The sequence below is a fragment of the Macaca nemestrina genome, chromosome 1, assembly GCF_043159975.1.
Source record: "Macaca nemestrina isolate mMacNem1 chromosome 1, mMacNem.hap1, whole genome shotgun sequence".
In the NCBI taxonomy this organism is placed as follows: Eukaryota; Metazoa; Chordata; class Mammalia; order Primates; family Cercopithecidae; genus Macaca; species Macaca nemestrina.
In genome coordinates this window covers 123,986,031-124,005,315 of record NC_092125.1, presented here as the reverse complement: position 1 = coordinate 124,005,315, position 19,285 = coordinate 123,986,031, and the positions used below count along the sequence as shown (strand labels likewise).

Sequence of the window (19,285 nt, the reverse complement as noted above, 5' to 3'; positions counted from 1 at the left end):
AAAAAGAAGAGAAGAGACAAGACAAGACAAGGGTTTTTCTGTAAGTATCTACTATCAGATTAAGGAAGCTCCCTTCTATTCTCAGTTTATTGCATTTTTATCATGAGCAATTGACTCTCCACATTAAAAAAAATTTTGATCTATCTCACATAAAACACCAAAATTAATATTAAATAAATCTTATACCTAAACGTAAAAAGTAAATAAATAAAATGTCTACAAAAACAAAAACAAAAAAAACCAAAAACTGGAGAATCTCTTCTGGAGGTTAAGATATAACATGATTTTCAAAACAGAATACAAATTCTGTGATTTATCTATTGTGTTTTGGAAAAATTAGGAACTTCTATTCATCACAAGACTGAAAGAATGAAAAGGCAAGCCACAGAATGGGAGAGGAGATCTGTGGTATCTGTATCTCACAGGTATTCTTCTATCCACTCTATATAAATAATTCCTATAAACCACTAAGAAAAGGACAAATAAAAATTGGTCAAAAGGCTTGAACAGGTACTTCTCAAAATAGGCTATCCAAATGCCATCAACTTATGAAAAAGCACTCAATATCTTTAGTCACCAAAAAAATGCAAATTAAAATAACACTGAGATACCACGATATATCTACCAGAATGGCTAAATTAAAAGGACTGCCAATGTCAAGTATTGGCAAGAATGCCAAGCAACTGGAACTCTTAGATATTGCTAGTGGGAATATCAATCATTACAACCACTTTGGAAAACTACTTGGTATTATCTACTAAATCTAAACATGTGCCCACCCTATGATCCAGCAATTCTACTCCTTGGTACATACCCAACAGAAATGAGTGTTTATGTCTACCAAAAGACACACATAAGAATGTACACATGTTCTTTTTTTTTTTTTTTTTCTTTTTTTTTTTGAGACGGAGTCTCGATCTGTCGCCCAGGCTGGAGTGCAGTGGCGCGATCTCGGCTCACTGCAAGCTCCGCCTCCCGGGCCGACGCCATTCTCCTGCCTCAGCCTCCCGAGTAGCTGGGACCACAGGCGCCCGCCTCCGCGCCCGGCTAATTTTTTGTATTTTTAGTAGAGACGGGGTTTCACCGTTTTAGCCAGGATGGTCTCGATCTCCTGACCTTGTGATCCACCCGCCTCAGCCTCCCAAAGTGCTGGGATTACAGACGTGAGCCACTGCGCCCGGCCAGAATGTACACATGTTCTTATCACAAAATGTAAGCATTTGAGGTGATGGATATGTTAATTAGCTTGCGTTTATTATTCCACATTGTGTTCATAAATCATAACATTACATTGTACCCTATAAATATACACAACTATAATTTGTTAGTTGACAAACATTTTTTTAAAAAGAGTCTCTAGAAGCTTATTCATAATGCCCTCAACCGGTAACAACCCAGTTTATCTAAACGTCATGAAGTAAATAAGCCAGTAGAATTGATTGGCATATTTACATAATGGAGTATTATATAGCAATGAAAAGAACCAACTACTGCTACATGTTAGTAACATGGATGAATCTTACAGACATAATCTTGAAAGAAAGAAGCCATGCCGGGCCCGGTGGCTCATGCCTGTAATCCCAGCACTTCAGGAGGCCGAGGCGGGTGGATCACAAGGTTAGGAGATCAAGACCATCCTGGCTAACATGGTGAAACCCACCTCTACTAAAATACAAAAAAAATTAGCCAGGTGTGGTGGTGGGCGCCTGTAGTCCCAGCTACTTGGGAGGCTGAGGCAGGAGAATGGTGTGAGCCCAGAAGGTGGAGGTTGCAGTGAGCCATGATCGTACCACTGCACTCCAGCCCAGGCGACTGAGCAAGACTCTCTCAAAAAAAAAAAAAAGGAAGCCATATACAAAAGTATATACTACACATGAAGTTCAAAATCAGGCAAAGGAATTTATGGTGATAGAGGTAAGAATACTATTTTTTTTTGGAGGAGGGGCTGACTGGGAGGTGGCGTAAGGCAATCTGCTGGTGTGCTGTAAATGTCTTATATTTTGACCTGGGTGTTACATTGGTATATAGATTGAGAAAACTCATCAACCTGTATACTGAGATTTGTGTACTTTACTGTTTATATGTCAATAAAAATAAGTTTCCGAAGGGTATATACAGGAATAGTATAGATGCTGTAGGAGAGTTGTAAGATAACATAAGGAGAGCACTCAACAAATGAGGTGGCACTACGAGAGTAGTTGAGTGGCAAAGAGGGCTGATGGAAGTGGGAGCGGCACACCCTGATAAGAAACGTGCCAGGAAGAAGCAACAGTCACAGAGTGTGAAAGAGTCTAGGAGCAGCAATAACAAGCTAGAGCAAAGAGCGGGAGGTCCTGTGCGGGGAGTGTAGACGGCGAGGCCAGGAAGGCACGGGGGACTTTGTAAAGTGTATTCAGAAATTTGGATTTTTATGTTTTAAGGCTGTACTGCCTAATATAGTAGCTTTCAATACCATGTGACTATTAGCATTTGAAATGAGCACCTGAACAGAGTGGTGCTTTAAGTGTGAAACACACTTTGGAGTTTGAGAACTTCTACAAAAAAAAAAAGTAAAATATCTCAGTAGTTTCAGTAATTTTTTTTTTTTTTTTTTCAGATGAAGTCTCACTTTGTCCTGCAGGCTGGAGTGCAACGGCGCGATCTCGGCTCACTGCAACCTCTGCCTCCTGAGTTCAAGCGATTCTCCTGCCTCGGCCTCCCGAGTAGCTGGGATTACAGGTGCCCACCACCACGCCTGGCTAATTTTTTGTTTTTTTTTTTGGAGACAGAGTTTTGTTCTGTCATCCAGGTTGGAGTGCAGTGGCGTGATCTCGGCTCACTGCAAGCTCTGCCTCCCGGGTTCACGCCATTCTCCTGCGTCAGCCTCCCGAGTAGCTGGGACTACAGGCGCCCGCCACCTCGCCTGGCTAATTATTTTTGTATTTCTAGTAGAGACGGGGTTTCACCATGTGGGTCAGGCTCATCTCAAACTCCTGACCTCGGGTGATACACCTGCCTCAGCCTCCCAAAGGGCTGGGATTACAGGCGTGAGCCACCGCGCCAGGCTAGTTTCAGTAATTTAAAAACACTGATTATATGTTGAAAATATAATTTTGGGGCTGGGCGTAGTGGTTCACCACGCCCAGGCTGACCTCAGTGCACTGGCCAGGCCCCCTAACTTGGAGGAAAATGATTTGATCTTCCCAAAGAATGACTTCTTGCTGGTAAAGATGAGGTCGTCTTCCACATCCTCGCCTTCCATGATGGCACAGCTGTCAGCTGCTGGCAGGTCACAGTCCTTGAGGGTAGCATTCATCACCAGCTTGGAGTACTTGTACTCTAGTCTATAAAACAGGAGGATGGGAAAGACAAGGATCCCAAAACGTGCGAATAAGGGGGAAAGAGGTAGAGAGGTTGGGCTACAAACAGGTCCTATTCCCATGCCAAGGGTAAGGAGACTGAAGCATGGTAAAACGGTGTCAGGGCTGCGGGACTAGAAGGAATCGTGGTTCCCAGTTCAGTGATCTTTGTTCCTTAAGCCTGTTTCTGTGATCTCAAAGTTCAATAGAAATATCAAAATCTTTTTTTTTTTTTTTTTGAGACGGAGTCTCACTCTGTTGCCCAGGCTGGAGTGCAGTGGCTGGATCTCAGCTCACTGCAAGCTCTGCCTCCCGGGTTCACGCCATTCTCCGGCCTCAGCCTCCCGAGTAGAAATATCAAAATCTTAATGTCATTCTCTGTATTGTTAAGAATAACAAATTAAGGATATTCTTTGCTTTTCAGAATTTAACATCCATTTATAGACTGCCACGTGGTACCATCCCTGTTCAGGAGTCAGGATAACCACACCATGCACTGGATAAGTGGTTCAACAAGTCTCTGGCCAGAGTCACAGAGTCTGTAGCCAATTCCAGAGAAAAAACCCATTAATTTACACTTTCAGATATTCTCCCTGATCAATAATCCAACCCTGTCCATCCCCAAACTCCAATACCGCATCATGTACTTTTGATTCGTTTTCCAAAAGTAGCAAGTCAAGACGGTGAGCAGGATGGCAGTACAGGTGCCTGCAGAGATGCCCACTTTCAGCCAGAAATCTATGGTTTTGCAGATGGTGACTCTCTGCTCAGGCAGAGAAATGCCACCAGAGCATAGCTTGGGTTCTCGCCACACGTAAGTAGTCTTCTGTTGGGGAGAAAAACAAGGAACTCAGATATCTCATTCCCTTCTCTCGTGGGAGTGCCTGATCAGAGGGAAACCCACCTGGATCCCAGCCACACAGCTGCTGACGATAGCGTGGTAGTCAGCCACTGAGCAGAGCGGGCAAGCAGCCGCACTCTCCCACAGGAAGTGGAAGTTGCAGCCATCACAGGTCCCATCCGAGCACGTTCTAGCAAAGCAGAAAAGAGGCCTGAGCTCTCACTGGCTGGACTGGTGGGGAAGATCTGGTTGGAGGCCTGTTGTCTCATACCTTGCCTGATTCACCCTCTCTCTGCCCAAACCGTTAGCCCTACCAGGATCCTTCCAACTAGTCCTTAACACAGGTTTTGATCTCTGATTTCACTGATAAGAGGCCTTCCTGGCCTCCAATGGGCTCTCCACCCTCTGCCCGTTTATGTTTTTGCTGACATCGTATGAGAGCTATTGTAAGGTGTCTGAGCTCTAGCGCGGCTGTCCCACCAACCTCTTTGAGGTTCCCGTCCTCCCCACAGACTTGTGACATTTGCAATAGCCACTTTGATGCAGCTTCCTGGCGATGGGATTGGAGTTGAGGTGGGGTTCAGGAATGAGCTTCCGGTCATGGATACCCGTTATGTACTTTATTGTGATGTTTACAACGGCAAGAACAGGGATTTGACACTCAGACACCACTACTGGGTCAAGACGCCCTGCTTTGCTCCCCATCTCCCCAGTGAGTTGTTTAGGCGCAGCATATCCAAAATGTCTTCCTCGAGACGCCAGTGCCTATCAAGATGTTAGTTGCTGTTATGCAGGGAGGGGAGGGGGGTGTCCTGTGGTCATATTCATTTGGAAATTTTTGATTTAGTTCACTCAGCTATTAAACTCAGAACTGGGTATTTTCATTGCAGAGAGATTCCTAGGATCCCTAAACCTTTACTAAACCTCATAATAGCCAGAGATCATGAAACGTCCTAAAGTCTCCTTGTCTCATTTCATCCTCAAAACAACCCGCTGAGGGAATTTAGCATTACACCCATTTTTTTTTTTTTTTTTTTTTGAGACGGAGTCTCGCTCTGTCGCCCAGGCTGGAGTGCAGTGGCCGGATCTCAGCTCACTGCAAGCTCCGCCTCCCGGGTTCACGCCATTCTCCTGCCTCAGCCTCCGGAGTAGCTGGGACTACAGGCGCCCGCCACCTCGCCCGGCTAGTTTTTTGTATTTTTTTTTTTTTTAGTAGAGACGGGGTTTCACCGTGTTAGCCAGGATGGTCTGGATCTCCTGACCTCGTGATCCGCCCGTCTCGGCCTCCCAAAGTACTGGGATTACAGGCTTGAGCCACCGTGCCCGGCCGCATTACACCCATTTTTATAGATAAGGAAACAAGAGGCCTAAAGACGGTAAGAAACGTAGCCATGATAACATAGCTAGTTAGTGGAGGAGATGATTCAATCTGGCTCTCAGCCGAGCTGTTGGTTACAATGCTACGCAGCTGCCACCATAATGGACCAGGAATATGAGAGCAGCTTTCACTCTTCCTTCTACCCCATTCTTGCCATATGAAGATTTAGGGTCTGGGGCCATGACTCTGCCCCTAAGAGCCCATTAATGGATCTCAAATTCTTTTCTTTTTTCTCCTTTTCACTAATCTCTAGATCTCAGGATGGAATGACTTCAAGGAAGGGAGATTTTGGCCTTCGTCACACCCCTTTGCAGGGCTTACCCTGGCAGCGACAAACTTCCAGGGACAGTTTTCTGTGGACTGCACCTGACACGGATGGTGGTTGATCTCCCAGAACTGCAGGACTGGGTCACATCATTGGACCTGCAGAGAAAGCCAGCCCCCGGGGGGAATGAGTCACTCAGCTGTGTTCCTGGACAGCCACCAAGTGAAATCCGCATGGAGCAATTCCCTTGCTGGGGAAGTCGGGACTTGGGCTTTAGCCTGGCACACAGGGAGTGCACAGGCCTTGGATTATATGTGGAAAGGGTGGGGATCAACAATATGTAGTCAAGGGGGAAATGCCCTGGTTTAGGAAAGTCATGGCTAGCATCCACTGGAGCCTGCTTAGGCTGGAAGGGAAGTCCACTGCAGATCATCCAATATTTCTCCTTGCCTCTAGGGCAGATCTGCTCCAATAATATCCAAGAAGCTGGGATCAGGAACTCCCAGCCTTTAGCTATCATGACTGGGCAGATCTGCTAGACCTCAGACATGTTCTGGCTTGATAAGCAGTAGGTGACTAGAGAGGGAGGGATGCAGCAGAAATTATGGAGGAGTCCTAGGTTTCACTTGCAGTAGCCTAGCCTCTCATCTTCACCTATAAAAGAAGACCACGTCCGGTATTCCCAAGGACTCCGGGTGGAAAAGTTCAGCGGGGGAGGTGATTCCATCCAGAGTCATATCTGTTGTCACCCCTGCCAAATCAGAGCTCCTAATTAATTCTCGCTAGTAGCATTAGCTGGCAACCACTTCAATTCTTCCAATACCTTCAACATCCAACCTCACTGCATCTCATCACATCCCTGATTGACTTATGAAAGGGTGAAACAAGGGTTTGTCAGAGCCCCGGGGAGCACTTCGCACACAGAGTGGAATAGAAAACACAGGTCAAGAGGTTGGGCCCCTCATGTGGGGCCTTTTACCTCCCAGCCTGGTAACCTCACACTCTCCTACACATACACACACACACACACACACACACGTACACACTCTCTCTCTCTCTCTCTCTCTCAAACAAGGCTGAGGCAGCAGAGTTACTCACCAATAAGTCGGTCAGCAAGGCTGACAGGCTGTGAGGAAACCCCGGCCTTGTAGCCTGTCACCTCTGGGGGGATGATGACTGCCTGGCAGACGTAGGCTGTGATAGATTTGGAGAACCCTGACTCACCCTCAGGAATCCGGAGGTCAGTGACATTGTCGGTGCACACAGACATTTTCCGACCCTGGTGGGGGAGTGGGGAGGAAGAAGTGGGAAGAAGTGAGTGGTCACAGAGGAATTCCCAGAAGGGAATAGGGAAGGCTTTTTTACATCTAAATTTTCAGCGTTCCAATGGTATGTTGCAGGGGAATGATTCGTCCCAGGTCTAATGACGAGATAGATTTGATTTTCTGGTTTTGTTTTGTTTTCTTTTGAGGCAGGGTCTTGATCTATCGCCCAGGCAATGGTGCAATCATAGTTCACCAAAGCCTTCACTTCCTGGACTCAAGCAATCCTCCTGCCTCAATCTCCCAGAGTGTTGGGATTACAGGGGTGAGCCACGGTGCCTAGCCAACATTTTCAGTGTTCTATATTTTATTATAAATGGTGCTGGCCGGGCGCAGTGGCTCACACTTGTAATCCCAGCACTTTGGGAGGCCGAGGCAGGTGGACCCTGAGGTCAAGAGATTGAGACCATCCTGGCCAACGTGGTGAAACCCCGTCTGTACTAAAAACACAAAAATTAGCTGGACGTGGTGGTGCGCACCTGTAGTCCCAGCTACTTGAGAGGCTGAGACAGGAGAATCGCTTGAACCCGGGAGGCGGAGGTTGCAGTGAGCGGAGATCATGCCACTGCACTCTGGCCTGGCAACAGAATGAGAGTCCACCTCAAAAAAAAAAAAAAAAAAAAAAAAAAAAGTGCTAAATCTGGTGTCTCAGCCTTTTTTTTTTTTTTTTTTTTTCCTAGATTGTAAGTAGATGAGCTTGAAAACTGAAGGAAACTTTACATTACAATAAAATAAAGAGTTCTATAGGCCGGGCGCGGTGGCTCAAGCCTGTAATCCCAGCACTTTGGGAGGCCGAGACGGGTGGATCACGAGGTCAGGAGATCGAGACCATCCTGGCTAACACGGTGAAACCCCATCTCTACTAAAAAATACAAAAAACGCCGGGTGCGGTGGCTCAAGCCTGTAATCCCAGCACTTTGGGAGGCCGAGATGGGCAGATCACAAGGTCAGGAGATCGAGACCATCCTGGCTAACACTACTAAAAAATACAAAAAACTAGCCGGGTGAGGTGGTGGGCGCCTGTAGTCCCAGCTACTGGGGAGGCTGAAGCAGGAGAATGGCGTGAACCCGGGAGGTGGAGCTTGCAGTGAGCTGAGATCCAGTCACTGCACTGCAGCCTGGACGACAGAGCCAGACTCCGTCTCAAAAAAAAAAAAAAAAAAATACAAAAAACTAGCCGGGTGAGGTGGCGGGCGCCTGTAGTCCCAGCTACTCGGGAGGCTGAGGCAGGAGAATGGCGTAAACCTGGGAGGCGGAGCTTGCAGTGAGCTGAGATCTGGCCACTGCACTCCAGCCCGGGCTACAGAGAGAGACTCCGTCTCAAAAAAAAAAAAAAAAAGAGTTCTTCTGTCTTTGAACTAAGGATCTGTAGTGTGGCAGTACACCATAAGCATTTCTAAACAGGAAAGGAGTAGAGAAAAAAAGTACACCATTTCCCCAAATTCCCCACCTTCGTTGCTCTCCATAATTCGCTGAATGACACTTTTGCTACATGGAGCCTGCTTTATTCAGTCTTATTTCCTAAGTGATCATGACCTGTTACTCCTGAGGCTTCATTTTAACTTCTTCGAAGACTTCTGAAAACAAGATAGAGACACCTATCTCTAATCTTTCACAGGTTAGTTTCTTTCTTGACATGTTCTCTATATAAACACCCATCAACTTCTTTGCATGCTGCAGAGGATGGGTCAGAGCTCTATGATGTAAAGGCCTTACCATCAACAGAGTCAAAGACTAGATGCTCAAGATGCACTTTATATTGTAACTTTTTTTTAGATGGAGTCTTGCTGTGTTGTCCAGGCTAGAGTGCAGTGGCACGATCTTGGCTCACTACAACTACTGCCCCCGGGTTCAAGTAATTCTCCTGCCTCAGCCTCCCGAGTAGCTGGGACTACACACGTGTGCCACCATGCCCAGGTAATTTTTCTATTTTTAGTAGAAACAGGGTTACACCATATTGGCCAGGCTGATCTCGAACTCCTAACCTCAGGTGATCCGCCTGCCTTGGCTTCCAAATTCCTAGGATTACAGGCATGAGCCACCGTGCCCAGCCTATTTCGTAACATTTGAAATGAACTTTCCCACTGCTAATTGTGGCTTGCTTGCAGTTTAGTCAAATGCAGCGGTGGGATTAACCTTTGCATTTCTGCCTTTGAATTTTGGATCTGAAATATTTGCAGCAGCATGAAATGGCTGATGGTGACAATCTTTCCTTATAAAGCATTTCATGTTACTTTCTTTCATGCTGTCAGCAAAGAGACATGTGGATGAACTAGAAACAGCTGATTTTATCCAGCCTCTAGGAAACAAGCGACAAATGCAGTGATTGCTGAAGACTGCTTTTTCAAGGAAGGGAAAAAAACCTTTCCTCCTGCGTATTTCTGGGTTTTTGTTTGTTTGTTTTGTTTTGTTTTGTTTTTGTTTTGTTTTTTGAGACGGAGTCTCACTCTGTCGCCCGGGCTGGAGTGCACTGGCGCGATCTCCACTCACTGCACGCTCCGCCTCCCAGGTTTATGCCATTGTCCTGCCTCAGCCTCCCGAGCAGCTGGACTACAGGTGCCCGCCACCACGCCCAGATAATTTTTTGTATTTTTAGTAGAGATGGGGTTTCACCGTGTTAGCCAGGATGGTCTCAATCTCCTGACATCGTGATCCGCCCACCTCGGCCTCCCAAATGCTGGGATTACAGGCGTGAGCCACCACGCCCGGCCTTCCTCCTGCATATTTTTAAATAGACTAATTCTGAGGAAATAAAGGTCAGGTAAGAGTAAAAGAACACCTTATTTTATTTTATTTTATTTTATTTATTTATTTTTTTGAGATGAAGTTTCATTCTTTTTGCCCAGGCTGGAGTGCAATGGCGCGATCTCAGCTCACTGCAAACCTCCACCTCCCAGGTTCAAGCGATTCTCCTGCCTCAGCCTCCCCAGTAGCTGGGATTACAGGCATGCACCACCACGCTCGGCTAATTTTTTTGTATTTTTAGTAGAGACGGGGTTTCTCCATATTGGTCAGGCCAGTCTCGAACTCCCCACCTCAGGTGATCCGCCTGCTTCGGGCTCCCAAAGTGCTGGGATTACAGGCGTAAACCACCGCACCCAGCACCCAGCAAGAACACATTATTTTAAACATCTATATTTTCTTAAGTGTTTATAATCCTGATTATTTAACTTGAGGGAAAAAAGTCCTCAGGGAGAATAATATTTAAAAACCTTTGAAGCTCCTCAACCCCCTGCTGCCTGAAGGATTTCTGATTTTCTCCTGTGTCTGTCTCTGGCCTCTGATCCACGGGCCTCCCCCATTCAATTCTCACCCTGTCAACTGGTATACCTTACCTGGTTTCCACAGAGACTGAGGGTAAAGTGATGGAAGTATTTCAGCCCTTTGGAAGTGAAGCTTGGCCCTCCAGCAAGAGTGACAGTGTTTGCCAAAGCGGAGAAGTTGTAGTTGAAAGTCCTGGTCGGAGTGTTGCGTGAGAAGATGCAATCGTTGTAGCACAGAGAGTGGATCTGACGGGGAGAGGGACGGGTCAGGCCCACTGGTCAGGCAGGGCCTTGAGGGGCCGCAGCCGAGAATAGCAGTTTTCTCCCCAGTCTGGTCCCGCCCAAATGGGGTCAAGAGGAGGAAGAAAGGATTAGGGGTGACTAGCAAAAGAAGTGAAACAGGCACTAGGGGATTTATGTACATTTGCCATTCAGTTATTAGCACATATGTGATGGACAAACCCAAACCTGTTATTGTTCAGAAGGGAGTTTGGTCAAATTCTATAGCCTTATTCCTGTGCCTAGATTATAGAAGCCTCTCAAGACACAAGAGGATCCTTTTTACTTTCCAGCAGAAGACAATGAGGTACTAACCAGAAAAGGGTATCTGAGATGGAAGAAGAGAAATTTTTCTTGCTCCCTCCTCACCCCCTCACAGTGTAAAACTCACTGAACTCTGCTTCCTGTTTCTCAGGTTCTCTGTAGGAAACTGAACTCAGAAAGGGGCTTTTCTTCCCATAAACCCGTTCATTGCTCTGTTTTAGGGTCACCATTCAGCGGCAGCCGCACACAATTGTCATTCCCTCGCACAGCAGCAGAGGGAGCTCCAGGGAAGGAAGGTTGTAGCAAAAGTCCAGGGTACCGGAAAGAGGTTGCCAGGGGTCTGTAGAATCGCTGCACTTCATTGCGCAGATGAACTAGGCCACGTTTGCAGAGTACATATTGATAGTGCCTTACAGGTGTATGTGTGTGTAGTTGTGATCAGTAAAATACAAATTCATTTAAAAGCATCGATTAATATCTAAGAGCTTTTAGTCATAAGTACTTCTCAGATGCAGAAAGTACATGGGGGCAACAACACTGCTCCCCACTTTATTTATTTATTAGCTTTTAAGGTGCTTTTTAAAATTTATTTTGTAAATTAGAGACAGGATCTTGCTCTGTCACCCAGGCTGGAGTGCAGTGGCACAATCATGGCTCATAACAACCTTGAACCCCGGGGCTCAAGTGATCTTCCCACCTCAGGCTCCCAAAGTGTTGGGATGACAGGTGTGAGCCACTGCAGGCAGCCTCTTCCCACTTAGGAAAGGAATCCTTATACTTGTAAAGCTGAGAAGCCACTGGGATAGAAGACAGCAATGCCAGTTATCATATGTCCCAGCAATGGTTGGGTTTCTATCTTTCCAAAGAAGGGGTAGATTTCCATAATAACAGGCTGGATTGAACGATGCTGAATATAAGCCACAGGCCCCACCCCACTGTTCCTTCCCTCTGGGTCTCTGCACACCTGCCAAATAACCCCCTGGGCCAGACGGTCACCAACCTGTCTTACCTGCCACTAAACAGGAGACTTGTCAGTGACTGAGTCCTGGACCCTGGAAATCAAGGCCCTGCTCACCCTCTACAGTCACAGCCTGGATGGGTGTCCTCCAGGACTCCAACCTAGGAGTATGCTGGGGGAGCACTTGGGGATCAGCCTCTAAGGAACCCCACTCAGGAGCCAGCATCTTCTGAGCTCATCCAAGCAGAGGGTCAGGTTTAGGATAAATGCCAGACTGCAGGTACCTTGTTGTTCTTGGTCCCTGGACCGCAGGGCACACAGGCCTGGACGCCGTAAGGCTGGTGGGCTTTCAGAATGGTGTTAGGGGGGCAGGAGTGGCAGGTTCCTGAATCTCGCTCAATATAGTAACCAGCAGGACAAGAGGTGCAGGAGGAGCCCACATCAGAGGCTTCTAGAGCACAGGGACGGCAGTAGGAGGCCACACCATTCATAACATTGGTGACATTGATGGAGTAGATCTTGGCAACGTCATTGGTATACTTCCTGCTCTGGAGACAAGGAAACAAGAGGGGAGAGGGGAGAGGCCTGAGACAGCAGCAACAATTGAGGCTTCTAGAAAGAGCAAGGTAGTTAATCTTCCATCCTGTGATACTCAAGAAGAATCTTAGAAGCATCCGACTCTTTACTCACTTACCAGTAGCTCTTTATATGTATTTGGTGTCATTTTAAAATGAGACTGAACCATTTATAGGACATATAAAAATATTAAGTACCATGGGGAAAATACATAATATATACTGTTTTATGAAAAAAGCAAGTTTTCTCCTTGTAAAAGAGGAAAAAATGTATTTGTACAGAAACAAACAGTGTATAGGAGATGGTCCAGATGTTAACTGGTTTATCTCTGGGTAGTAGGATTATGGCTGATTTTATTTCTTATTTTTGTTTATTTCTATTTTCTGAGTCTTCTGCAATGAGCCTGTATTCCTTTGAGTTAAGAAAATAAAACTAGAGTTGTTATTATTAAAAACAACAACAAGTGTGGTTCCACATGTATCAGGGCAGGGACTACAAGGAGGGCCAGCTTATTTCTTAGTGTCATCTTTCCAGGAAGTCATCTGGACAGATGAGGTGGTGCTCAGAGGCCTGGGTTAGGCAGTTTCCTGCTTGACTCCCTAAGATCCTTCTCACCCTTGGATTCTGAACTTCAGACTCACACTTAAGCTAATGCTAGGAATCCTCCTGCGTTCAGAGGGTCTCCCCTGGGAGCTGAAGGTCTGCGGAAGGGGAGGAACTTACTGCCTCATGAAAAGTGGTCCTCTGGAAGGCCCAGGTGAAGCTCGTGGTCGTGTTCTCCTCAATGATGTAGGTATAGGACTGTTTGCCTTTGGAACCTTTCCACGTCTCCACGGGAGTGTTGGTCCTAGAATTCACACCCTGAACCCAGGACAGACAAGTGAAGAGGGTGCGATGGCCAGAGGGGAAGTGGGTGCCCATGTGGCTGCCATCCCAGGTGCCATCACAGTTGGTGAGACCCTTGTTAAACTGTGAAGTCCCTGCCGGTCAGTCTGGGCCTTTCCTCTGTGGAATCACTACAAGGGGGGTGTCAGTCACGTGGACACACCAATGGGGCAGACGGGGTAACCCTCCCCTGGAGGCCCTCTAGCGGGCAAAGAAAGGAAAAACGTACCACCATGAAGTAGAGCTCACAGTTCACAGAACAGAGGGTCTCAAAGACAAATGTGATTCTGGCCACCTCTTTATTCTCTGTGTCTGCCATCACCGACTGCGGAGGTCTATAAGGGCAGAAATTAAAAGTCAGTTCTAGAGGCCAGGCAGTGCTTACTGAAGAGCCCAGACAACAGCAGAGGGTCTGTCGGGAGACAGGGTTAGGTTCTGAGTATGATGGAAAGTGTGTGGACTAAATCCAATTGTGCCCTCCTAGCTATGTGACCTTGACCTAGCCAAACCACAGTTTCCTCATCTGTGAAATGGAGGTGATGAAGTATCTTTCTCACCTACCTGCCATCATTGAAGGGAGACCTGAATGCATGACAGATGTGGTGGTCCTTTACAAAATGCTGTATCACCTCACTAGCAGAATATGGTCTACAGACCAGCAGCTCGGCCATCTCCTCGAGTTTATTAGAACTGCAGAACCTCAGGCTCCTCCCAGGCCAGTGAATCGGAATCTGCATGTTAATAGATTCCCAGGCGATTCGTGCGCACATTTAAGTTTGAGAAGCACTTCTATCCTAAGACTGTAAATTGTCGACACTTGCTCAGCAGCTCTCTCTCCAGCACTGGGGAGATTTGCCGGGGTTAAAGGAGCGGAATTTGTGATCCAGCAAAGTCCTCAGTTTGGTCCTCCTTTGGGAAAAAGAGCCATGCCCAGGCAGACTGGGGTGGTAATGGGGATGAGGCAGCACTTTACTGTGATGATGAGATTTGCAAATTGGAAAGTACTTTTTGAGTGTTATTCCAAAAAGCCTAAAAAGTTTGCTCGCCTTGCAAACACAGGCTTTATCTGGCCAGCTCTGAGTAATGTATGTTAAGGGAAGGCAAACTGAGCACCATCCCAGGGATGGGAAGCAGGGACCTCGAAGGAGGGAATGAAGGCGTCAGATTGGCACTGGGGAAGCACATTCAGTGGCTGCCCCTTATCTTAAAGCACATATGGGCAGAAGAGTTCACTTTGGCCTTGGAAATTCATTCACGGCTTTCCTTTTGGCTTTAGCCATTTCCTGAATTCTGAGGACCTCCAGTTCTCAGCTTATGTCTACGCAGTTGTGTTAACCAGTGGGCTAGAAAAACCATCTCAACCTCAGTGAGTCCTAAATCACACACTGGTTTTATGGATGAGGGTCCCGAAGCCTGAACAGGTGAAGTGACTTTTCCCAAGGTCGCACAGCCAGTAAGCGGCAAAGCACAAGTGCCCTGTCTTCCAGTCCAGTGTTCCTTCCACCACACCACACTGCCAGGAGGTGTGTTTGTGTGTTTGTTTAGTGGGAAACAAATTTTCCTGTTGCCCTACGTCTTCCTGGGATATGGGGACAAATATAATAAGAACAGTCCTTTCCAATCTTCTTGCCCCAAATAAAGATGAACTGTCTATGGACATTTCTGACCGTATTATTTTTTATTTTTATTTTATTTTTTTCTAATCTTAAGTGATGCTGTGTGGTGAAAAAATTGGAATAGCATGTGGCTAATGGAGGGAGAAGCTATACGGGATGAGAGAGCAGTTGGTAAATCAACACGGACAGCAACTTGAAAAACGTATTAGCATTTGGTTACATTGGTCAAATATGACTGTGCCCTCTGTTCTCAACTGACACTTGAAATGAAATGAAACACAACCCCAGAAGGCCTCTCCTCTACAAGATTCCAAAATACGTGGGAATCGGATATGGCCACGCTGGCCTGGACTCCCCTGTGCTTTGGATTCCTCACCTAAATCCTGGCACAACCAGAGTGAGAATCATGAAGTCATTGTCTGAGGCTCCAGCCGCTGTGTAAATGTGATCACCAGCCACCTCCCAGCCTGAAAAGGAAAGGGAAGAGTTAATGCCTTGTGCTCTTGGGTGCAAGGCAAATGTGCACCCAGACGACACTCTGGAAGGAAGCTTTGACACCATCTTTTGAGGCGCCCAGAACCACCACTGAACATGAACCATGTTACTTATCCTGCCACTTTGGTCAAAGACCCTGAAGCTCTCAGAGCAAGACCTTTGAAGTGCACGCTCATGTTTCTAGCTCTGTTCCTTCCTCTAAAGCCGTCTTGGCAGAACATATGTCCATGAGGAATGGAACTTTCAAGGGAATGCATGACATAGTTAGCTTATTTTTCTCAGACATCACTACTATGAAGAAATGTGAAGTTGGAAGAACTGAGGGTGTGCAGGGAGCTGACAGCTCATGGCACAGGGAGAGGCAATTACCTGTCATGCCCTTGTACTCGAAGTTGATCCCACTGAGAACGGTCGTTTCCATGTTTGTGGGCAGCGTGTTCCACCATTTGTATTCAAATCCCACAGCAGGTTCAGTCCCCGCAGGGCAGTGGGTACAATCTGGGGAACCACAAGATCCATGCATTCAGTGGGAAGGCTGCAGTCACTCTGACTGGAGCTGCTGCCACACAGACAAGTGGCAACAGTCGTGGGCAGCCCACAAGCCTGGCTGCTAAGTACCGCTGCAGGAAGTTGTACCAAGTGGACTCAAAAACATTCTGACAATGTATTTAACTAACTCAAGATGTAAACACTAAGCCTTCATTCCAATATGCCAACCATCCTATTTGCCCACCCCAATTTTCATTTCAAAACTTAACTGTATCTCTAGTCTGATACATGTAATTCATATTATTGTCATATTATCATTAAATGCATTCATATTAACAGGTACACAATCACCCCAAGGCAGCATGGCTTATAGGTTTTGGTTGTGTCGAGCTGGTCATCCCAGCCCCTTAAGGCTTCTAGTCAGCATCTCTGCCATATGCTGGAAGCTCTGCTTTGAGGATTGGGCACTTTCAGGCCTGAGTCACATTTGCAGTTGGAGTGAGGAGGAAGGAAGGCGGCCTCAAGTCTGACTCTGACCTGCAGACGAGGCCAGCCCTGACCTCTCTTCTGAATTTAGTCCTCAGAGGTGGCCTGGTCCTTACTGCCTCCCTTGGAAGGGTGGAGTCTGCATTCAACTGGCCACTCTGAGTGCCCACGCAGCCCACCCGCACAGTCGATGTGGGGATGGGTGTGCTGCAGGGAGTGGGGTGGTGAGGCGGTTACCTGAGCCATTGGAGTAGGAACCGTATGGGCAGGGCTGGCAGGTGCTGTTGCTGGTTTTGAAGAAGCCTGGGTTGCAGGGTGGGCAGCTGGTCTTCACACCAGAGGCAGGCAGCTTCACTGCCCCCTCAAGGTCCTCGCTACAGATTTTCGGCTTGGCCCATTTGTACATGAGCTGTGTCTGCAGAAATGGATTAAGCACAACTCAGCCTGTGTGAGATTTAGGACGTCTCTGGGACTCTGCCTTGAGGATGGGGGTTGGGGGCAGAGATCCAGATTCTGGGCCACATAGAGCTCCCCTGGGGTGGGGAACTTTGTGTTGGTCACAGATGTATCCCAAGCACCTAGCGCAGTGCCTGATTCCTGGTTGTGCTCAGTCACTATCTGCCAAATGAATGTTGCTTGGGTGACAAGGAATAGCTCTAATGAAGACTTTATGACACAGAATATGGGACCAGTTGTCTTAGAGAAAGCTCCGATTCCACTGTAGAATCTTATTGCTACCAAGGTCACAGGAAGCGCAGCTGGTGAAAATCCCAGAACACAGAAAGGCACAGGGTGGAGGTGGCTCAGATGCCCCCTGGGGACTGAGGAGGTGGCAGAGATGTCCCAACTTATTTTTTGAGGGGTGCATTCTTTGCTGTTTTATTTATTGGGTAAACGTTTACAGAAAGCCTAATGCATCTATGTGCCAGATCTGGTGTCTCAGAGATGAATGAAACGTGACCCCTGCACTGGGTGCAGAAGTGGCGGGTGCCTGTAGTCCCAGCTACTCGGGAGGCTGAGGCAGGAGAATGGCATGAACCTGGGAGGCGGAGCTTGCAGTGAGCCAAGATCGCGCCACTACACTCCAGCCTGGGCGACAGAGCGAGACTCCGTCTCAAAAAAAAAAAAAAAAAAAGAAATATAGCAAATGCAACTAAGGAAGTGAATTTTTCATTTTATTATCATTTTTTAAATATTTCATTTTTTGAATCAGAGTGCAGTGGTCTGTTGCCTGGTCTGGAGTGCAGTGGTGCGATCTCGGATCACTGCAGCCTCTGCCTCTTGGGTCCAAGTTATTCTCCTGCCTCAGCCACCCAGGTAGCTGGGATTACAGGAATGTGCCACCACACCTGGCTAATCTTCGTATTTTTGGTAGAGATGGTGTTTCACCATGTTGGCCAGGCTGGTCTTGAACTTCTGACCTCAAGTGATCTGCCTGCCTCAGCCTCCTAAAAACCTGGGATTACAGGCATGAGCCACCGCACCCAGCTGAATTTTTCATTTTAAAATGTACATAGCCACACGTGGCCAGTGGCTACCATTTACACAGTGCAGCTGTAGATACTGGAAGACAGCCATGCCACCTTAGTACCAAAATTTGAAGTTAATAAGTAAGCTCATGAGTCAAGTCAGCCCCCTGAGCCTCTTTTCCCTTTTTGTTAATAGCAGAATGCAGTATCCCAATCCCACTCCAAGCTCTTTCTTACCAGAAGTGGGGCATGAGATCCGGGCTATAGCACAACTTCTTCCTGGCCATAGTGACTGGTCCAGGAAGAAAATAAGCACAGCTCGGATTGTCATAATCCTTGCTTGGAATGTTCTATATTACGAAGTAAAGCAGCTTCTTCAATTTGGAGTTGTAAGGAGGGAACCCTAGAACTGCTGGCCATCATGTTCCTTTGCCACTCTGAGAATAAAACCAAAATTAGGATAAAAGACAGAGAGACAGAGTCTTGCTTCTCAAGTACTTAGATCCAGTCAACCCTAAATTCAGCTCCATCCCTTCTTTTCCATGTTTCGGTGAGGTAAGCCAATAACTGCCTTGTTTATGCTATTAATAGTTTTGAGTTAAGTTGTATCACTTGCAACCTAAAATAGTCTTAATGCAAAGCCCCACTCAGTCTGGGCAACACAGTGAAATAGCTTCTCTAGCCAGGCATGCCTGTAGTCCCAGCTACTCGGGAGGCTGAGGTGGGAGGATTATTTGAGCACAGGAGGTCAAGGCAGTGAGCTGTGATTGTGCCACTGCACTCCAGCCTGGGTGACAGAGTAAGCAGTTTACTGCACCCTTGACCGCCCAGGCTCAAACGATTCTCCCCGCTCACCCTCCTGAGTAGCTGGGACCATAAACGGACACCACTGTGCCTGGCTCTATTTTTCAGAGATGGGGTCTTGTCATCTTGCCCAGCATGGTCTCCAACTCCTGGGCTCAAGCGATCCTCCCGCCTCAGCCTCCCAAGTAGCTGGGACTACAGGCATGCCACCATGCCTGGCTAATTGTTTTGTTTTTTTTTTGTTTTTTTTTTTTTTTTTTGAGACGGAGTCTCGCTGTGTCTCCCAGGCTGGAGTGCAGTGGCGTGATCTTGGCTCACTGCAAGCTCCGCCTCCCGGGTTCACGCCATTCTCCCGCCTCAGCCTCCCAAGTAGCTGAGACTACAGGCGCCCGCCACCACGCCCCGCTAGTTTTTTGTATTTTTAGTAGAGATGGGGTTTCACCATGTTAGCCAGGATAGTCTCGATCTCCTGACCTCGTGATCCACCCGCCTCGGCCTCCCAAAGTGCTGGGATTACAGGCTTGAGCCACCGCGCCCGGCTTGTTTTGTATTTTTTG

At 47.2% G+C, this 19,285-nt stretch overlaps 1 protein-coding gene across 3 annotated transcripts in view; it reads right to left on the bottom strand.

Moving 5' to 3' along the window:
- Positions 1–3,097: 3,097 nt before the first annotated feature.
- The window catches only part of LOC139364311 (transcription initiation factor TFIID subunit 13-like), a 28,780-nt gene continuing 12,592 nt past the window's right edge, over positions 3,098–19,285 (bottom strand). For 2 of the 3 annotated variants that reach the window (XM_071100301.1, XM_071100337.1), the window contains exons 4-16: positions 16,693–16,870; positions 15,850–15,978; positions 15,362–15,452; positions 13,599–13,704; positions 13,208–13,345; positions 12,193–12,456; positions 10,480–10,653; positions 6,921–7,101; positions 6,477–6,573; positions 5,879–5,980; positions 4,243–4,369; positions 3,986–4,164; positions 3,098–3,323 (exon numbers count right to left, since the gene is read on the bottom strand). In XM_071100301.1, coding sequence (XP_070956402.1) covers positions 3,113–3,323; positions 3,986–4,164; positions 4,243–4,369; positions 5,879–5,980; positions 6,477–6,573; positions 6,921–7,101; positions 10,480–10,653; positions 12,193–12,456; positions 13,208–13,345; positions 13,599–13,704; positions 15,362–15,452; positions 15,850–15,978; positions 16,693–16,870 — 1,977 coding nt within the window. In that variant the 3' untranslated portion in view covers positions 3,098–3,112. Of the gene's footprint in view, positions 3,324–3,985; positions 4,165–4,242; positions 4,370–5,878; positions 5,981–6,476; positions 6,574–6,920; positions 7,102–10,479; positions 10,654–12,192; positions 12,457–13,207; positions 13,346–13,598; positions 13,705–15,361; positions 15,453–15,849; positions 15,979–16,692; positions 16,871–18,161; positions 18,181–19,285 lie in introns of those variants that run through there. The other variant, XM_071100372.1, reaches the window with a different exon arrangement.